Here is a 20,097-nt window from a genome sequence, read left to right on the forward strand (position 1 = left end):
ACGATCGTAGTGTTAGGACAGTTTTGGAGAACACCGTCTCCCCTCACACATTCTTGATAATAATATCACATAGTAGGTTTTCAATGAAACAGATTTTCAGCCACATAATTTAGATCAAATAGGTTAAAAAAAAAAAGGGCAAGGTTTACTACTGAGCAGGTGGTAAGACAGGATCTAGAATAGAATCTAGAAGACTTCCCTCTAATTGTAAGTGGCATGCCCTTGGATAATTTAATCTCTGTGCCTATTGCCTTCTCCATAAAATGTCTGTAACGCTACCTACTTCACAGGGTTGTTGCTGTTAAGTGTGAGTGTATCCCTTAAAAAGAACAGATTCTGGCTCCAAAACCTGCGATGAAGGTAGGGCTCTCAGCCCCTATTCAACAGTTGGTGAGAACAGGGGGAAAAGCAGTGAATATTTAAGAGGCTAACAAACACTGGCATATTTGGTCATCCGTGCTCCGTGCATCAGTGTCATACCACAGAGTCAAACTATCTTGGATGCCCACACAAGAGACTGAGCCCTAAATTAAGAGGCATTATTTCATCGCCTGTCCACACGCCACCAGGTAATGAACGCAGCTGCCCAGCAGTCCCACAGACAACAGCCACACTGTCAGATGTGGCAGCATTGTCACAACTTTTTCAGTGCTTTTTTAATTCCCAAAAAGGATTCTTGGTGGTGATCTAGCCCAATCCCTTCATTTAATAGCTGAAGAAGCATCACGGCTGACACTGGTTGATGGGAGAGCCAGGGCTGAAGTCCAGGTTTCCTGACCACGTTCTATCCTCAGCACTACAACTGTCCTGCGTCGTTCTTCAATCCTGGTTTTCACCACTGGAAACCTCTGGTTTTAGGTGCCACAGGATAAGTCAACTGGAATTAGCACTGAGCCCATGGATGCTCTGGCAGAAGTGTAGGTCCTTCCAGGAGGCCAGGCTTCCATTTCTTTGATGGGGAGCTTTGCGATTTTGTCTTGTTAATAATACGTGAATGACTTAGGCAATGCGGTCCTCGCAACAGGATTTGTATGTAGAAACCCTCGTAAACCAAGACTTCACCTCAGAAGTATCAAAGCTGTACCCTTCTATGGCTGGGGATACACACAAGGCCGCGACACGCAGCATTCAGTCTTCGCATACGCACACCCTGCTGTAAATCCTCGCACGCCTCCCCAGACAGCTGGCTCCCATGCTCACTCACAGCAGCAGCTCCACTGCCTCCGATCCTTTTACACGAATTTATTTCTATACAAGGTTCTAAAAACACCCCTTGGTTTGTACATAAGATTTTCTTTTTTTCTTCATTTTAAATTGCTTTATAACAACTGGTTTTCTGATTTTTTTTTTTCATTTTCTCTTTTCTCTGAAATCTGCCATGATTAAAAAAAAAAAGACAAAAGGAAACAAAAATGCCATTGGCCAGAAGACAGGGTGGAGAAAAACAAAAAGGACAAAAATAAACAAAACATCAAATATGAAAATTCTCGGAGATAATGCATTTATAAACACAGAAATGGTTACAACAAAGATGGCCGTGATGAGTGGGTATATATATATTTATATATATATATTTATATATAAATCCGTGTCCGGCAACTGACCGTGGCACCTAGGGAGTTAAGTCCAGTCCTTGCATTTGCCCTGAACTCTCCCTTCTCTGCACTGCTCCCTTGTCATGGGGTTTCACAAAGAACCCACAGATTCCACAGCTCCTTAGGTTTGGGGACCAGGAGACTGAGCAGGGAGCCTCGGCTGGCAAAGAAGGGGAGAGGTTCCAAGGGAAACCACAGCCCACACTTCTAAGCCACCTGTGACCATTTTGGGGATCTCTGGCCCCTTGGGGACCACATCTCAGCCCTTGCCCCTTTACAAATAAAGGGGGTTTGACTCCCCCAGATCTCCTTCCAGCATTAGGTAGGAAGTGAAACGAGACCGTGAGGGGAAGAAAACGGCTTGGGGAAGAAAACGGCTCCCAGGGACAGGGGTATGAGAGAAACCTCTGTTCTTGTGCAGGCAAGGACAGAACAGGAGGCCGGCTGCATTTAGGGCTCCCTCCTCTGGAATCTGGGAGGCCAGCCTCTAGTCCTCTATCAGCCCAAGCTTGGAGGATCACAAGGGTGAGGAGAGAGTTTAAGTGCCCATGCTGGAAAAGTCTCTATGAGGTCATAGCAAACCCCTCCCCTGAGCACCGACCCCCAATTTTAAAAGCTATGCTTAGGAGGGGAGGCTGCTGGATTACGCTACCAGCTCAGGACTCCTCTGCCATCAGGAGGGCTGACGTTCCTTCTGAAGAGGAGTCAAGAACAAGGATGGTGTCCTGTGAAGGAAGGCCGTGCCTGAGGCCCAAGGAGATGGAGCCAAGGCCTGTCAAGGAAGAAGAGGACTTTTCCCACCAAGGGGAGGTGGAGAAAGAAGGGAGCGGAACTTCTTTCCCCTCTTCCCAGTGGACGGCAGCACAGGTCCCTATGAGCTGGCCAGGTGCTCCACCTGGATGGTGCTGGTGGTGACAGTGAGGCAGATGTCCTTATGATGCTCCGCCGTCTTATAGGGGGTCAGGTCAAAGGAACACTGGGGTGGGGGGTTGGGGTTGCTGTCCCCGCCGCCCCCACCCTGGGGGGCTGCCCCCGGGGACTGGAAGTGTGGTGGCTGCGGCTGCTGCTGCTGGGGCTGCTGCGAAGCCTGGGAGGCCTGGGCCTGGGCCTGGGCTTGAGCTTGGGCCTGGGCCTGGGCCTGGGCCTGCGCCACCGCCGCCGCCGCCGCCGCCGCCTGCACCTGCTGCTGGAGATCAGGAGGGTTGTGTTTGCGCATGTGTTTCATCAGGTACGTTTCCTGAGGGAGATGAAAAAGGAGTTGAGGGAAGGAGGAGAGAGGTTCCTTGTGCCCAGCACCCTGGGCTCTTACTTTGCTGTACAGAGAACGACACTTATACAGGGGTTTTCTGGAGCCACTTCTGGTGTCACTACTTGGGGGACCTTTAGCATCACCGTGGGCATTCCACCAGCACAGGGCAAGCTGCCATCTTCTCAAATATCTCTGCGTGGAACAACCTGACCACCTGTCTCTGGAGTCTAACGGAAAACATCTCACTGAAAACTCTCCTCCCACAATTGCCAGATGCTCTCTTCTGCCTGATGTTTAAGTCAAATGAAGAATCACTGCTTAGCAATCTCTATAGGCCTAAAGGACCAGGCATCCTCTCAGCTCCTCAGCTCTGGGTCTTTGCAATTTCTGTTCTCTTTACTGATTCTGCCAGGTTGGAACAAGGGAGGGGGCGTGTCTGCCGCAGCAGCTCTTCACCAAGAAGGTGGGTGGTGGCGCTGGCAGGAGGGAAGGAGGGGAGGACTCGAGCGCTCACCGACGTGTAGGCCCGGCTGCAGATGGTGCAGGTGTACACCTTGGCGTGCTTCACGGTGTGCGTGGACAGGTGCACCTCCAGCGAGGCCGCGTCTGTGTATGCCCGATGACAGTTGTGGCACTTGAAGGGTTTATCTTTGTTGTGCTGCCGCCTGTGGGACTGGGAAAATTAAGAGAAATCAGGGTGAGTGCGCTGGACTCCGCCCTTCTGCCTCCTTGACCTTACTGGAAAGCCCTGAGCGGGGTGCCAGGGCTCCCAGGTTCTCCTCCTATCGGAAGGCAGCAGAAACTGCTCCAAATGAAACTGCAGGAGCTACCGGCTAAGGGAAGGAGCGTACCTCATGCAGCACATACCAGGGTCCCGAAAGTAAGAAAGATGGCTATGCCTGGCCCCGCTAGTCCAGTGGTTCTCAAAGTGAGGCACAGGGATCGCTAGGGAGTACCAAGGCCTTCTCAGGGGGCCCCCAAGGTCAAAACTATTTGCAAGATAATAATAAGACACTGTCTGCATTTTCACTCTCATTCCATCGTGACTGTACAGAGATTACACACTGTGTAATATAAAGACTGAACGCAGCAGATGTGAGAACCTCGCCACCTTCTAGGCAGCCAGGTATTAAATAAATATGCAAAAATGTAAAGCCATGCCATTCTTCTTAAATTCTGGGGGGGGGGGGTGGATTTAGAGATATGTTACTTACGTTAACATGCAATAGGCTTTGTTATTTTTAAACAAATTACTAAATATTTTTTCAACTTTTCCACTTTTGTAATGTCTATGTAATTCGATGTTACTCACACCAAGCAAAGCTTTTTGGGTCCCCCCAGGACTGTGAAGAGTGTCAAGGGGCCTGAAAGTCTGAGAACCACGGTTCTAGTCAAGCGGCCCTGCGACCCCAAGTCTTAGGCTCAAGGCCTCGCGTGGAGGGCGGAGCATTTACCTGCAGATTGGAGAGCTGCGTGAAGGCCTTCTCACAGCCCGGGTGTGCACATTTGTACGGTCTGTCACCGGTGTGGATTCTGCACGGGACGAGAAAAGAAGAAAGGGAAGGACGTCAGCAAGGCCACTCGGGGACCGGCGCCTCAACAGGCCTCCTCTGGGAGCACACGGAGGTCTCCAGGAGGCGCCAGCTCAGCGCCTCTGACACGGATCAGGCTGGATCAGGATCAGGCCGGGGGGCCGGGTTTCCACGGCTGTCTGCACCACTCAGCCGGGGCTGGGCTCCTCTCTGCCAGGGGCGGGGCTGGGGGCAGGCGGACCGCAATGACAGACAAGGCAGCTCCTACAGTAACCGCCCCTCGCTCATGAACATAAGGGAAACACAATGGTGAGAAAAAAGAAACACGCAACACTCTTCCCTTGGCCCCCAACACACAGCCAGAAACTCTCCCCCCAGCCTTGAGTACCACTCCCAGAGAAAGTCCTGGTGTCAAAGAAAAGCAGAGTTATGCGCACTGTGAAGAGCAGCAGTGATACTAACACTCGTGGACACTCCCTGGGGCTTGTCCCAGTCCAGCCCCCTAACTGCAGGAAGTGCCTAGTTAGTACCAATTTGACCTCTTTCCAAACACTACAGGGCCCTCCGCTGGGATGAGCCACAGACTCGAGGGTGTACAGACCCCTGCTCCTCAGCAGGGACTTCAGAACCGTCTCCGTGACTGGGTGCTTTTCAAGACCCCTGGTATGAAATTCTGAAAACTTCGCGGGACACGTCTCCCTGTGAGGAAAGCCCAATTCCTTCTCTTCGTGAAGCAAGATGTCGGACCGCCTTAAGGGGGGTCGCCACCTCCAGAAGCAGCCGGGAGAGGTGGCCTACGGCCAGCAAGTCTGAACGCCAGTTCAACTTGACATACCATCGAAGGAAATCACCACCTCTTCTAGACGGCAGGCTCACCTCCTCCGAGTCGCTCCAGATTCACGGGGCAAACAGTGCACATCCTTACGGAGTCTGAGCTTTTCTGTTTTGTGTGCTGGTTCTCCGTGAACATGCAGGACACACTTTGTTCCACGCTCCACTCCGGGCATCCCGAGGAGCCTTGCTTGTTGCTGCAGGTGCCGCCGGGCTGGGACCCAGCTGAAGTCTCATTCTAACTCCCATTCATGATTGGTGCCCCAAGGGCTAGAGGGACGGGCTTCAACCAAATGGCCCTGCTTTGGCATTGAGGAAGAAGTCTTGCAAGACATGTGCATGGGTGATTTCAGGGAGGGAAACGAGGGAAGAAGACATCTCCACTCCAGGTGAGGCTCCTCCTCCCACAGGCCAGGGAATGCCACACAGTCGCTGCATCTCCTCAGCACTGCTTCTGCCCCAGAAGGGCTCTCTCTGAGCATCCATCTGTGCCTCCAGTGTTGCTTGGTCTTTCTCCTAGGTGCCAGCGGTGCTCTCCTCCAGCCAGGTCTCTCCTCCAGCCGGGTCTCTCCCCCGCCCCCCGCATGCGGGTTGTTGTGTGTGTCCGGGGCGGGGGTGGGGAGGGCATGCCAGCGGGGCGGGGGCAGTAGCCTGCCACTCTCCCTTACCGTGTGTGCTGCTGGAGGTGGGAGAGCTGGCGGAAGGCCTTCTGGCAGTAGGAACAGTTGTAGGGCTTGGCCCCCGAGTGGATACGGAGGTGCTGGGCCAGGTAGGAGGTGTTGGCGAAGGTCTTGGAGCAGTGCGGGCACTTGTGGGGCTTGATGGTCTCCGTGTGCATCTTGGAGTGGATCCTGCCGGAGAGGAGAGGAGGGAAGGAGGGAGGAGGGAGCAGTTCGACACCACGGGCTCAGCTCTCTGCTGGGTGAAATGACGTTGCTTGACGGATGAGAACGCCCCTCCTCCCTCCCCCAACACGCACTCCGGCCTGAAGAGGCTAATGAAGAGGACACCCACGTCTATGTTGCTGCTGATCTTAAGTCGGTGGCTAGAATGGCAGTGAGATGATGAAGAGCTGCAGCCCTGGCTCCTGTAACCTTAAAGATTTCCGTCTCGTCAGCCCTCTGCTCGGCGCTAAGGTTACACACTCACCACAGACACCCTGCTTCCAAATAGCAATCTGAACAAGACCAAGACCGCCTGTTCCCCATGGACCTGAGGCTGTAGGCACACTTTGGCTCTGAACTGAGTAAAAGCAGGGCCTGCTCTGCAGAAGATTTCCAAACACAGACACAGAGAGAAACCACACACATCATTCCAGACTTTGGGATGGGAGAGCACCATTTTCCAGGCCCCCCAGACTGCAGGGATATGTAGTTGAGTTTTCACAGACAGCAACAGGAGAGCACTGAGGCTCCCCGGGGACAGAGGCGAAAGGGAAAAAAGAAGACGTGGAGAGAAGAGGAGGTGCAGGCCACGTGGCCTTGGGGTGAGGGGCTCACGGCAGGGAGTGGGGTGAAACCAAGAGCAGCCTTACCGGGTGTGCTGCTGGAGGTGAGAGAGCTGGCGGAAGGATTTCTCACAGAAGTTACAACTGTAGGGCTTGGCCCCTGAGTGGATACGGATGTGCTGGGCCAGGTAGGAGCTGTTGGCGAAGGTCTTGGAACAATGTGGGCACTTGTGGGGCTTGGTCTCGGTGTGTGACTTGGAGTGGATCTGCATCTCCGACTTTGAGTAGAATGTCAGGGAGCACATCCGGCACCTGGGCCAAGGGAGGGCAGCGGTTAGCACCTGCTCCGCCAGGAGGGCACTGCTGACCCCGCCCCTCCACTTCCAAAGAAGCCAACCTGTCTGATGGCTCTCCTTTTCCAGCGACACTGGGAAGCCCGCGAGAGCTCTGTTTTACCTGTCTTTACAGTCTATGCTTCTAATACAGCCCAACACAATAAAGGACTTCGTAAGTGTTGGCTGAACGACTGGACTCCCTAAATGTGTACAAAAATAAGAATTCAACCAGGTGCAACAGGAAAATCTTGTTACGGGCTCTGGGCTGATGTGGATTCCACTAAGCCAGGAGTATCACCCAACTTCCGTTTTCTTTCTGCCTATAACTTGATTTCAGACTTTTAAAGAACTCCTTTCCCCAGTTCCCCATGGATCAAGTATATCCTTCAGGTAGTCCTCAAGTTCCCAAGATGATGATGAGGACACACTGACTAGATTCCCCAGGACTTCTCTCCTGACTCCTCATTTAACTGTCTTCTCTCAGAGTTTCTCCTGCTTCCTTTTTGCCAGTGATTCCTAGAGGGATGGGGTGGAGAAGTGTCAGGATTACATGGAGGGCCTGTCCCAAACCACAGACGTCTGGCCTCCACCCTGTACCTGGTGTTCCAGCAACCACCCCCACCGCCCAGCCCCTTGGCGATCAAGTGAGAACCACTTCTGCAATGAGCCAAGGTAACTGGTGGAGTGAGCTGTATCCCTCAGAGGTGTAGGAGAAAAAGACTGGCAGGACCTGAGCTTCCCTGGCACAGGGAGCCAGTGTCAGCGCTGCTGGGGACTTCAGCAGCATCTGAATGTACTTTCACTCATCACCTGAGATGGCCATCCTTCTTCCTGCTCCGATACTGCCCAACAACAGCAAATAAGGAGGCCTGTGGGCAAGATGAGCCACGCCACTCAGACTTTACTGGGCGAGAGCGATCTACAGGTGAGCTGGAACCCCACCATCCCTCAGTAACTCACCAGCACACAACGCAGGCTGGTGGAAAGGGCCGCAGCCTGGGAGGCAAGCTCCTGGGACAAGCCCCTCTCCCTCGGGTCCTCCCCAGCCTATCTCTGTGAGAGGGGTTTGGGATGGGGAAGGGTGGCTTCTGCTTTTTTCTGATCTCAGGAGAAGTTTTACAGAATAGCTGAGATGCAATCTAGAATGATCTCTGAGCTCCTCAGAGAAGAAGAGCCCACTGATAGTGGCGGGGGGTATGGTCCCTGTATTTACGCTTCTAAAATTCCAGTCGTTAAGGCCAATTTCTAGTTCTCTAGTCACTTGATAACTCTGAAGGAAATCTGATTACCAGTTCACCAACCCCAGGCTGTGTCTGAGAAGCCCAACCATTGGATGGGAGGCGGGAGGTTCTGTTTATAGTTAGCAGGGTCCACAGGACACAGCCCATGGAAATCTGGACACCTGGGTTCTACCCAGGGTTCAGTTAAAGGCTTGCTTATCAATCTAGACCTCAATTTTCTGGTCTGTAAAATGGAGAGAGAAACATCTGCCCCCCCAGAGGGGCCAGCAAACACCCAGGATGGTCAGTGTAAGCCAAGTGTCCTCTCACAATGAAAGTGTGTCACCGTGAGCCGCACCAGCACTGGACGAGCTCACGCCGCTGTGCATTTCACTAAGACTGAGGCTGGAAACTAGCCACACTGTCACTTGGATGGGAACTGAACTAAAGTTACAAAATAACTTCCCTTGGCCCTGAGATTTCTCTGACAGGTGGGACAACACGTTCATTATAACTCAAGCAAAATTTCCTTAGTTTGCATGTAAATGTTGAACACACAACTGCACCCTTAATCTGTGACTGATTATACAAGAGAAAACAGCCCTCTTCATCAAAGTTTTCAACTAGGGAAGAAGTTGCAAAACTTAAATTCATCAATAATGGGCTGGCACAAAACGAGCAGTCTCCGAAGGAGTGAGTATCATCAGGGTGATGACAGCAATGCCGTGATAACAAATGCAGTAATAGTTGCCACTCGCTCTTGCGCCTGATGCTGCCCGGCTGGGAATGAAGCGCTTTAAACACATTGTTTCCACTCCTTACAACAACCCAGCAAGTACAGAAAGGCTCAGAAAGGGAAAGTAATTTGCCAAAGGCTAACAGTGCTTCACTCGTGCCTGACCCGAGGCTCCTCTCACTAGCCGCATTCAGGGAGAGGCCGGACCCTCTCCCGCCAAAAACGTTTGAGCACTAAAACTACAGAGAGGCTCAGGCGACCTTTAAAGTATTTCCAACTCTGAAATCCCATGAAGCCAAATCAGTACAAGTCTAATGCAAGGTGTCGGGTGGTCGGAAAGAAACCTGACACAGGAGAGCTGTGGCAGGGGGCAGTGGCCGGGAACAGAAATGTCCATGTCACTGGGCGCACAGCTCTAGGGGGCATTATTCACACCCGACACGACAAAGGTGCCCCTTGGAGGCGTATAATGCCATGGCCGTGGTTACAATAACCACTGAGTTATCATCCCTTTTTTTCTAAGATGCTCAAAAATACTTTCAAATACTCCGATTTTCCCTCAAAACATTTCCACACGGTAGACGAGGGCCATGACTGCTTCCCATTCGCTGGATGGGAACGAAGAGCTGGGAGTAAGTGGACCCACCCAGAAAAACAGCCTAATTCCTCCAACACCCAGTCAGATGCCACCGACCACGGGGACGGATGTGACTGACGTGCATCGAAAAAGGGATTAAAAAGATTCCTTTGGAGCTTCAGATTTTCAGAAGAAATTCCATTTACCTGTAACACAATTAGTCCCCCCTAAGTTCAGAGTTCTCGAGTCACCTGGAGGTGAGGCCATCAAGAACTCCAAAACCACTGAGGGTGGGAAGGTCCTATGGGACTGCCCGCTGAGTATATATTCACATTTCTTTCCATACACCATTTGGGAAGTCTAGAAATAGCTTTAATGTGGGACCAAAAAGCAAACAAAGAAAACCTGGCAGAATCAGGGCCCTGGCCCATGAGACGGTCAGAGGGCAACCTGCTACTCCTACAGGAGCCGACTCTGTGCAGGTGAACCCTCATGTCACAATGACCTCACTTTAAGCAAATACATAAAAATCCAGACTTCTACAAAATAAACTTAAAAGGGATTTTCATTTTATGAAACGATACATAAAATAATGCCTTTAAATGAATTACACTTGTCAGGCAGTTTTCTGATACGATATAAACATTTTCCGGGAATACCTTTATTCTATACAGTGAGGTACACCTGCAATGATAAAGCTGCGATGAACTGTCAGATTATGAGCTGGAATTCTGCAGAGCTCGATACTTTCTGCATAGCAACACTCTCCTCGTTTTCACTTACAAAGAGGAATTTAGACACTGTACTCTCCACAGTAGAAGTGTACAACACATAGAAATAAAGTTAAACGATGACTGTTTATCTCTTTTGATGTTCCCAACATTTCAAATCTTATCTGATATATACTCCCGACACTTGGGAGGCATACACAGAATTCTCCCCATTTTACAGATGAGGAAACTGAGGCCCAGAGAGGGGAAAAGGACTTGCCCAGGGTCACACAGCAAGTTCGTGGTGGAGCCGGGAACTGAATCCATGAGCCCAAGGCTCTGTCCATTTCCTGTGCCGCAGTTCCCTTCGCTCCTAAAATGGGAACAACATTGCCCATCTCGGTACGCTAAGGACAGACCCCGTCTCCCAGCCATGCACAACTGCCCCTGTCTGCATCAAAGCTGTGACAGTGGTTATTCCACTCTGTACACTGGGACCACACTTCCCAAACCCACTAGGGCCCTTGATGGTTCTCAAGGGGATTAAAAGGTTTCCAACTTTCAAAGGGCAGGGAGTTTAGAGATGTAATTATTTTTGTACAGTACCACATGCAAATACGCACAGAATGCTTTTCGGCAATGGACAACTTAAAGGAAGTGGAGGATCAAGAGAACATCCATGAATGAGAAAGTGAGCAAACAGCCATCTCACAAGCATGTGCTCCACAGGGGGAAGGGGGGACCTTGTTCAATCCCGCCTTTTCATAGACCCCTCCCGTCATCCCCTCGTCCCAGCCATGCAGGGTCAGGCAGGCTCAATGCTCAAATACGGCCCAAGAACCTGTGGGTGGCACACAGGTCAAGGTTAGGGGCTTGGCAGGAAGGTTTCTTGGAAAAATAGGAATGGAAGATGGAGAAAGCAAAAAGGAGCTGGTGTCAAGGATCTCAGGCCCAGTCTGGAGCCTCATTACAAGAAACCCCATTATGTCACCCCAAATAAGTTAACGCTTACACCCCCAGAAAGGGCAGGGGTGAAATGGGTCTGCATCCTAGGGAGGAGGCACTGGAGAAGTGCCAGAAGCCCCACCTTCCTACCCTCAGCAGACGCCTGACATGCACAGGGACCTGAAGTGGAAGCTGCAGAGCACAGAGCCCGATGCGGCAGGGAAGCTGGGAGCCGCCCCCTGGCCTGCCCTTAGCTCTGACTCTTACCTGTAGGTCTTGCCATCTTTCTGATGGTCATCATCATCCTCGGGGGACAGGACATAAGGGTCGTTCATCTCAGGCAGCCCCGACTCCAGCATCCGCTTCTTCTTTCGGCCCCGGGGGGGCTTAGTGGCCACAGGGCCACCTCCACCACCACCACCGCCTCCTTCCTCTGTTAGGGTCGATGCTACCTTCTTAGAGAGGTCAGGGACCACCTGCAGGGCTTGTGAGCCAGGGGGAAGAGCTGAGACAATCATGGGAGCCGAAATGGGGAAGGTCTGAGCTGATGAGGCTGTGGTCACAAGGGAGCCTGAGGGGGACGTGATTACCAAACCAGGACCTAGGATTGGGAGAAAAGGGAGATGGTGTCATGTTGCCCAGTCCTGATCTGAGTCCTATTTAACTTCCCCCAGATCAGTGTCTACTTAACCCCTCACCACCACCCCCTCGCCCAGAGTATATAGGAAACCCCAAACCCTGTAGAAAAACAATAGTCTCCTAACCCCTGTCCCCACCCCATCCCCGGTAACAGTGAGATTTACCCCTTGATTGACTCCCTTCTCTTCTCCACCTCTGAGAACAGGAGACTCCTTGATTCAGAGAAGGAAAGAATGTCACCTCCTCAAAGGCAGGGACCGCATCTTCTACTTCTTTGTATCCCCCACAATGCCTAGCGCATTGCTAGGCACACAGTAGGCACTTAATAAAAATTTGATTGAGCAATCAAACACATATCCCACTCCCCAAGTCCTTGGAGCCCTCCAGCCTGGGGTACTGATCACAGAAGATCAAGACCTCAGATTGGAGAAGAGCAGAGGTGCTCACCAGCAGTCATCAGTCCTGTAGACGGCACAGGGACCACCGTGATATTCTGGGTAACAGATGCCTGGCTATGTGGGGTCAGCTGGTCTGGCTTGGACTCTGTGTCCATACTGATGCCCGAGGGCAGGGACACCGAGGCAGGCACTGTCAGCAAGGTGGGGTAGTGGGGTGGAGCCAGCCCACAGCCCTTCTCTGGCAGCAGCTGATCCTTCATCTTGTTGATGAACATCGTGTTCTCAATCTGAAAGGGAAGGAAGAGGAGAGCGTCTCTGAGGGGGAGTCTGGATCTGTCTGCTCCCTCGGCACCTTGTACTTTCCATCCTCCGTGGAGACCAAAAGGCAAGTGGTCAGTATCTCTGTGCTTCCGGAGAGAAGCCCAACAGAAACACTACAGAATTCTCAACAGAGGGGGACCCGGAGAAACAGCACGTGACTTATCTTGCTGTAGTCTCCACGGTGACAGAATTTACCAAACAGAGCTGAAAAAAGTATGCAATGGAGTAGAAGCAAAGAACCAATACCACCTACCTGTCCTGAGACTGTGGGGATAGAAGGCCAGAAGTACGGGTTAGAATTGAAGTGAGATTCTTCCATTCTACCTGAAGGAGGAAAGAGAGACCACGTCACACCCAGGAACAACGCGAAGCAGCTGAGCAGTGAAGGTGGGCTGAGGGGTTCCTGGTCTCCTCTCTGGCATCTGACCACAGGCTGGGAATCAGGAGTCAAGACCTTAGGATCCAGCATGGTCAGTCCCATTGGTCTGAGCCACTCGGCACTATTTCCCCATTCAACAGAGACTCTTCCAGTTGTGATGCTGGTCAGAGAGCTTATACACATCTCATTTTCCCACACGACGGCTCCCAGACCCCAAAGAAACAAGAGTTGGTGTTACTTTCTTTTGCTGACAAAAAGAGAAACTGAGGTCATGAGAGGGGAAGGCATGGGCCCAAGGTCCCACCAAGCAGATCACTGACTGGCCTGAAACCAGCCAGGGTATGCATCATTGTTCCTCTTCCTCCATCCCTCGAGTCCATCTTCCTAGAAATAAAAAATTTCAAGAGTTCTAATCGACACATTTATAGTTCCATGTAGCTTGTAAAGGTTCTAGGCCAGAACACAAAATGCCCAAGAGAAGTAAAGAATGAAATTGGCAGGAATCAGGATTAAGGTATTTTGGGGGACCATGCCCCACTCAACAGACCCCACCAAGGTCTAAGAACATCTATGACACTGCACTGGCCACCACACCCACTGGACTGAGCAGTGAGAACCTAGGAGTGACCAGTTTTAAAAGGGTTCTAGCGCCAGCAAAAGCAGCAACAGACCAGATCTCCACCTAAAGAGAGTCTGAATCGGGACGCCGATGGGCCAGACACTCACACATGACCAGACTCTTGTTTCGTCATTCTCCAACACTACGTTTCTGAGAGTTCAAGGTCCCTGTAGGTGGATGACAGGAGAGCTTAAAACTTCGGGAAGTAGAAAGAGATAAGAAGAAAAGCAATCCCTCAGAATCGCACTGCAAGTCACAGATGGGTCCAGAGCCCAGGCTTCCCACCCCCCATTTTCACACTCTGATCGCCTCTCCTAGCAAGGCTTCATTGCAGGATATTGGTCAAGAGCAACCTCCCCAAAGCCTGGACCAGGAGAGATGCAGGCTGGCAGCAGGCAGGTGAAGAGGGAGTATGAACGAGACTGGTGGGACGGGGAGACAAAGAAGAGTGGAACCACACATTAACACCACGCTGCTACCCTGGGCCAAGAGCAACCACGGTCTGGGCGGGAAGGACTCACAGGAGGCTCTGACTTACGGCCATGGCCCTGCTGAGGGCATGCTGGAGGCAGAGGCCAGTGGTACTGAGAGCGGGAGGCCGGACTAGACACAGAAACCAGGTTTCAAGTTGGGACTGAGGAAACTAGGAAGGTTCTTCAACAAAGGAAGTGAAGCAAAAGGATATCACTCTAAATGTAACCCTGCACGCGGTCCTCCTCCAGAAATCTCAACACCCTTTTTCTGCTCTATTGAACAGCCCTCTCAATTTTCATAAAACCCCAAGAAAGGAAGCAGAACTTAATTTCAGCCTATTTTTTCCCAAAAAGTAGCAAAGGAGAGGAGACGAGTGCACCAAATCTGTGGCTACAACATCTTCACACAAGTGAGGCTCAACTTTAAATGCCTTGATGATCAACCACAGGCAAATCCTGCTCCCTGAATTATAAAACACAGTAAAACCAGAAAGTCCCCAACACAGGTGCTACCTGTTTCCCTTCCAGCCCCAGCTTTACAAAGGGCCCCAGGCCCTCCTTAGGCAATGGGCATCAAGAGGCAATCAGATCACTGTTTAAGGGGATCCAATCTTGCCGACCTTTTTCGTAGGCAGGGGTCGCACCCTGAACTTGCCCCCAGTCTCTAACATAGGACTCATCACTCAGTAAGCAAGTCCACACTTAATGAACCGACTGACAGCCGACTGTACACTCAGATCTTGAAAACAATGCTAGGGGCTCTGACTTTAACCCACAGCCCCCATCCATCTAACCTTCTAGCTGAGGGGAATGAAACAAAGAGTGGTGACTATGGCGGAAATGAAGTAGGGAATTAGGCCTGGGAGTAAAAGAAAGGAGGGTCTACTTACAATTTCCCCCTAGAGAGTCAAGGAAGTAAACACATTATGGATGTGAAAACTTAGGAAGGAGGAACTGAGAGCCTGAAAATAAGAATGTCCTCAGATAGGACTCCTGTGAATGAGGCCCCCTCCCCCCAGAAAAGACTGCATTCGTTCACAGGGTCCTACCAGGGGCTCCGGCGAGGCCGTTTCTGGGCGAAACGTGGCCTTGGGTTCTCACCTGGTGGACAATATCACCACCACCACTAACGTCTATTAAGTGCCAACTGTGTTCAAGGTACTGTTCTAAACACTTTACAACCATTGCACCATTTACTCCCACAAAAAATCTATGAAGCAGGATACTGCAATCCTGTTTTTCAAAAGAGGAAACTGGAGGCAAACAGTAAACAGCAGAGCAGGGATCTCAACCTAGGATCGAAAAGCAAGCTAGGAAAGAGGTCCTACAAGAGACCAACCCAAGTATGTGTTCTCTGATGCTGTGGTTTGATTCACAAATCAAAATCTAAAATAATTCCAGGGAACGGACTATATACTTCTTAGAGAGCTCTCAGCAAATGTTTTTAAAAATGAAGTTCTCAGTAACAGCAAAATGCGGTGAAAGATGGTATTTTCCATCCACATCTAGTGAAACCTCACTTGGCCACCAAGATAACTGATTTTAGAATGATGGAGTCTGAGTTAAAAGGCCACACTGTCTGGAGGGGGTAAAAGGAATAAAATGTCCCTCCACCTCCCCGATACCCAGTCTTTCACTCTGTTTTGGTTCTTAAGAGAACAAAGTGAAGTTCAGAACCACAGCTACTCCCAAGACAAGACGATAAAGGTGCCTGTGGGCTTCTGATAAACACATCAGCCCGAAAAGGGGGTACATGGGAGCACTGCTGGCCCAACTAGAAGCAGTATTTGCCAACAGGATGACACCTGAGAAAGGCCCAACGCTGTTCTGATGAGGCTGACTTACATCTCTATTTTTCCTGACCTGAGAGCAAACAGAGGCCAAGAAGGCAGGCTGTTGTCAGAACACAATGTAAATGGCGCCCCCTGGAGTTGTGTCCTGCGGTGGCCGGGTGCCGGGTCCCTCAAACAGCTGTTTACTGTCGTTTTACCACTTCTGCTCTCAACTGTCCACCCTGTGTGAAGGAACTCCCTGCAAACGATCCCCACATCCAAGCAGGCACAGAGCAAGTCTTAAAACCTGAAGAAGGTAATGATATTACAGGGAAAGCTCGTCTTTACACAGAGCGCCGGTTTTGATGATTATGCCAATATTTAAAAAAAAAAAAACAAAACTGGTTTACCCTAGACTGAGAAGGAAGAGGAAGGCTTCTACTATAGCCCCAAAGGACAGAAAAGAAGGAAAAACACACTAGGTGGAAAGAAGATGTTGGCAGATTGAAAATTTGGGTTCTAATTTCAACTTTACCACTGCCCCAGGTCTCTCCTGTTCTACTAATATGAAGGGAGGTTTACTGTAATTAAGTTGGACACTACTTTTCTTTCAAGAGGTTTACATACTTCTTTTCCAATCTCAAAAGAAATTCTGGAACCACTGAGGAGGTGAAGGAAAAAGACAATATTAAGTAACATCCATGAAACATGCAAGAGGGCCTTGAACTCTTGCACCAAAGCTCTGTCAGTCTGTCCATCCTCCCACAGTGCTACTAACCACCCAGGGATAGAGACACCACTGCCTCCAGCATGTGGTTTTCGTAGATGTGGTGAAGACTACCACCTCTTTCCTGGTACTAAATGACAATTTTTTAAATTTAAAATTATTTTTCAAATAAAGCATGATTTTCTTTTCTCAAGAAACTAACGTTCTCTCAAACAACCAACCCTTAGAAAGTCATGAAATACTCATATAAACCAAATTTAGTAGAGGAGGAACCGAGGAATCAAGACTTCTGGAATCCAGTTCTTGGTCCTGCATCAGTGGATGACTGAATAATTTACTACTCTACTAAGTCTCTATTTGGGTAGAGGACAGAGGAGTATGAACCCCTCAAAACAAATTCGTAAGTTATCTGGTGATGAGATGGAGACAACACAAAAAAAGAAAAAGAATAAAATGCTCAAAGTACTCCTAAAAGGAAGAGAGAGAAGTTTTTCCATGTGATGAGGACTATCAATGACAATTAGTAGAAATTACATAAAGACCATATAATTACAAGGAACTACCCAAATGTACCAGACCTATAGCCTCCAGTTTAGTAATCACCAACTGGAAGCATTAACAAGCAATAGAGCTGCAAAAAACAACCAACTTAGATCCGACCACAGAAAGAACTTGACACATGGATCTCAAACTCTCTTTTGGGAAAAACTATTCCAAAATGCACAACTGCTGAAAAGTTGCAATATTAGCTAAGGACTTGAAGTGAACTAACACAGAGGACCATTTTTTCTCAAGTTAGGAAACAAACCCTTCTCAGGTCCTAAGGGCATTCAAGAGGGCCATCCCAATAGGATTTGGGGGGGCTTCCTACTGTGAGCTCTTCCAAGTACAAAATAACTCAGAACAGGTTTATCCTAATATTCTATTGGCAAAGACCATGCCCAAGCAGACCAACAGGATCACCACCACTGCAAAGCTGGCAGTCTGGGCCAAACATCTTCTATCCCAGGCACTGCTGGACCACTGTACCCTGCACCCTGCAGGACGAGTAAGAGTGGTTGCCCTTGCCCTGCCCATTCCACTATAACTGTCGGATCTGGGCAACGTGAGGCAGGACAGAGAAAGAAAAAAAAGGCTGGAGAAGAGGGAATATGCACTTAATATTTACTCACCACTTTGGCTCAGAAACCTCGGGGGAATAAATTTTATAAACCAGCCTGGAATTGGTTCTCAGAAGACACCTCTAAGATTATACTCTGAACTCAAACTCTTTGGGGTTGATATATTATCATTTCCAGGCAACCTAAAACTCTATCACCAAGTCTCATATATTGAATTTTTCCAGACCTACTTCTGGAGTCCATGCCATACACTTTTATCAATTTTACTTCAAACTACCCACAAACCAGTTTTTTCCCCAAAACTTCACCCTACCATGTCAAATTCCAATAACTCCATGTCACATATTCTAATCACTCAACAGATCCACTTCAAACACTCTGCTGCAATATTAAGGATACAAACCCCACCTAAAACTCAGTTCTGCTTGTTCCAAATACAGGAAGGCAATTCCATCAGCTGTGCCACAAGGAATATACTGGCAACGAGGAACCATTTGTCCTCAAAGCAGAATAAAGTTCTCCTTTGGACACAATGCAACACTGCTTAGTGATTTCACTTGAGAATTTCACAATCTATTCTTGATGAGGACTGGTGGGAATGGAAGGTGATGGGGTACAGTGCCAACTTTTTGCACAAAACTTCCTGAGGATTCGAGATAATAGGAAAAGGCTGATTTTCCTCCCACAGCAAACACCAGTATAACAATTGCTATTACTTGAAGAATTGTCACATTTTCCGTAAAAGGCCATTTGATTATGACCCTTTCTCCCCCCAAACCGGAAAAGCCATTAATCCAAAATTGTCTTACCCTCTCTCTCTCTTCCTCCTGTCGTCTTACTCCTTCTCCTTTCCAGGGCTCCTGAACTTTCTGTAAACAAATTGTCTGGGTTACAGGGGCCAGTAAGGGTGCATCCAACAGAGAACTGTGGAGAAGAACCTCAGGAATTCTTTGACTGTCAGCACTCAGTCTGGAAGGCAGGCGGACCCCCAACCAACAATCCAAAGATGCAAGGATACAGTAACAGGAGTGTAGTGCCACCCTCTATGTGGCTACAAGGGAAATAAATCCAATTTCCAGCAACTAAGAGGAACTCTATCACCAGTGTGTGGGTTCCACTCCCTGGCTCAGACACTGGTTCTTCTGGGTTCCCCAGGGCCGCAAGTATCCAGGGATCAGAGAACAGACGAGTTGGAGGAAAAGAAGGGTCCCCGCCTCCCGAGGATTGGCTCAGAAGGCAAAGCGGAGGACTAGGGGGGATGCACAAGCCCTTGTGTCAGGCACAGTGCCAGTTCAGGCCCAGCCACTTCCTCTGGCCTCCCCCCCACTTCTGCGAGGACTTCGCCCCTGCCTACCCAAGGCCCTGCGCCAAGAAGTACCTCCCTCAGCCTGCACAGTGGTCTAGCTATTGGAGACCCCAGCTTTTCCCAAAACACCTTCGCTGCCTTGAGACAGCCCCTGGGCGCCTTCGCCTGATGTCGCCCTACACCCCTTCCTCAAAGACCCTTCTTTGGGACTCCCCTCCTTCCCCTCCAGGGAGCTGAACTCTGCCACCCACCAGACAGACACCCGCCCCCTAAACCCCCCCATTCCTCCCCATCGCCCGCTCCTCCACAACCACTTCCGGTTCCGGGACGGACACACGTACAGTCCCATCGTGGACCCCCCCCTTCCCCGCCCCCCCAAGGAAAAGGGGAGGGGGGAGGAGCAGAGAGCTGGGCGCGCGCCGGCTGCAGCGGCGCGAGACTCACCCGGCGGCGACGGCTGCGGCGGCGCCAGAGCCAGAGCGCGGGAGGGGCGGCGTTTGCTGGGAAGGAGGGAGCCGAGTGCGGTGGGAGGACCCGGAGGGGGCGAAGGGAGGGGGGAGAGAGTGAGGCGAGCGCGCGAGCACGCACTTTAGGCGCGAGACAGACCCACACACTCACACGCACGGAACGCGCGCGAGACACCCGCAGGGCGGGGGCGCGAGGCGGTGGGTGGCCCCCTCCCTCCCTCCTCTAGCACTCACCCGGAAGTGGTGCTGCAGCTCGTGCGCCTGAGAACCCCGATTCCTCCACGCCCCCTCCCTCCCTCCCTCCCCCCACTGGCTCGGAGTGGAGCCGCGGCGGAGAGAAGGCGGGAGCGCCGGAAACGAAAAGGGGGGAGGGAGGGAAATAGCAAGGTGGGGGGGGGGCGGCAATGGGGAAAGGGGGGGAAAAAATGCAAAGGTCGAGTCACTTCCGGGAGCGGCTAGAGCACATCCGGCGCGGCTAGCGCTCCAGGATACTCAGGGCAGAAGTTACGACAAAGAGGGGCGGAAGTGGCTTCTGCCCCGAGACGCGGTAGGCCCCTCCAAGGATGTGACGTCACAGCGGAAGTGAAGGCGGGTTCCGCTAAGGGCAGGAGCTGAACCTCTAGAACCGATGTCCCGGGCTTCCGGAAGGGACTTCTGGGGAAGTGAGAGGGTGGGAACGCGACAGATTCATGAATTAT

The 20,097-nt window shown here is 50.8% G+C and overlaps 1 protein-coding gene across 10 annotated transcripts; it reads right to left on the reverse strand.

Moving 5' to 3' along the window:
* Nucleotides 1-1,484: 1,484 nt before the first annotated feature.
* ZNF384 (zinc finger protein 384) lies at nucleotides 1,485-19,795 on the reverse strand. 10 transcript variants are annotated; one of them, XM_064478977.1, is made up of 13 exons: nucleotides 19,634-19,795; nucleotides 19,377-19,432; nucleotides 18,436-18,495; nucleotides 12,789-12,859; nucleotides 12,264-12,501; nucleotides 11,981-12,028; nucleotides 11,445-11,778; nucleotides 10,513-10,605; nucleotides 6,742-6,966; nucleotides 5,876-6,058; nucleotides 4,299-4,377; nucleotides 3,359-3,517; nucleotides 1,485-2,832 (listed from the first exon to the last, which is right to left on the reverse strand). In XM_064478977.1, the coding sequence occupies exons 4-13, from the start codon at nucleotides 12,852-12,854 to the stop codon at nucleotides 2,467-2,469; spliced, it is 1,791 nt and encodes a 596-aa protein (XP_064335047.1). In that variant the 5' UTR covers nucleotides 12,855-12,859; nucleotides 18,436-18,495; nucleotides 19,377-19,432; nucleotides 19,634-19,795; the 3' UTR covers nucleotides 1,485-2,466. The 10 variants fall into 10 exon arrangements, with proteins under 10 accessions (XP_064335047.1, XP_031300060.1, XP_031300061.1 ...); XM_031444200.2 differs by lacking the exon at nucleotides 19,377-19,432; XM_031444201.2 differs by lacking the exons at nucleotides 19,377-19,432; nucleotides 19,634-19,795 and adding an exon at nucleotides 18,981-19,197.
* Nucleotides 19,796-20,097: the final 302 nt, after the last annotated feature.

The sequence above is a fragment of the Camelus dromedarius genome, chromosome 25 (assembly GCF_036321535.1).
Source record: "Camelus dromedarius isolate mCamDro1 chromosome 25, mCamDro1.pat, whole genome shotgun sequence".
In the NCBI taxonomy this organism is placed as follows: Eukaryota; Metazoa; Chordata; class Mammalia; order Artiodactyla; family Camelidae; genus Camelus; species Camelus dromedarius.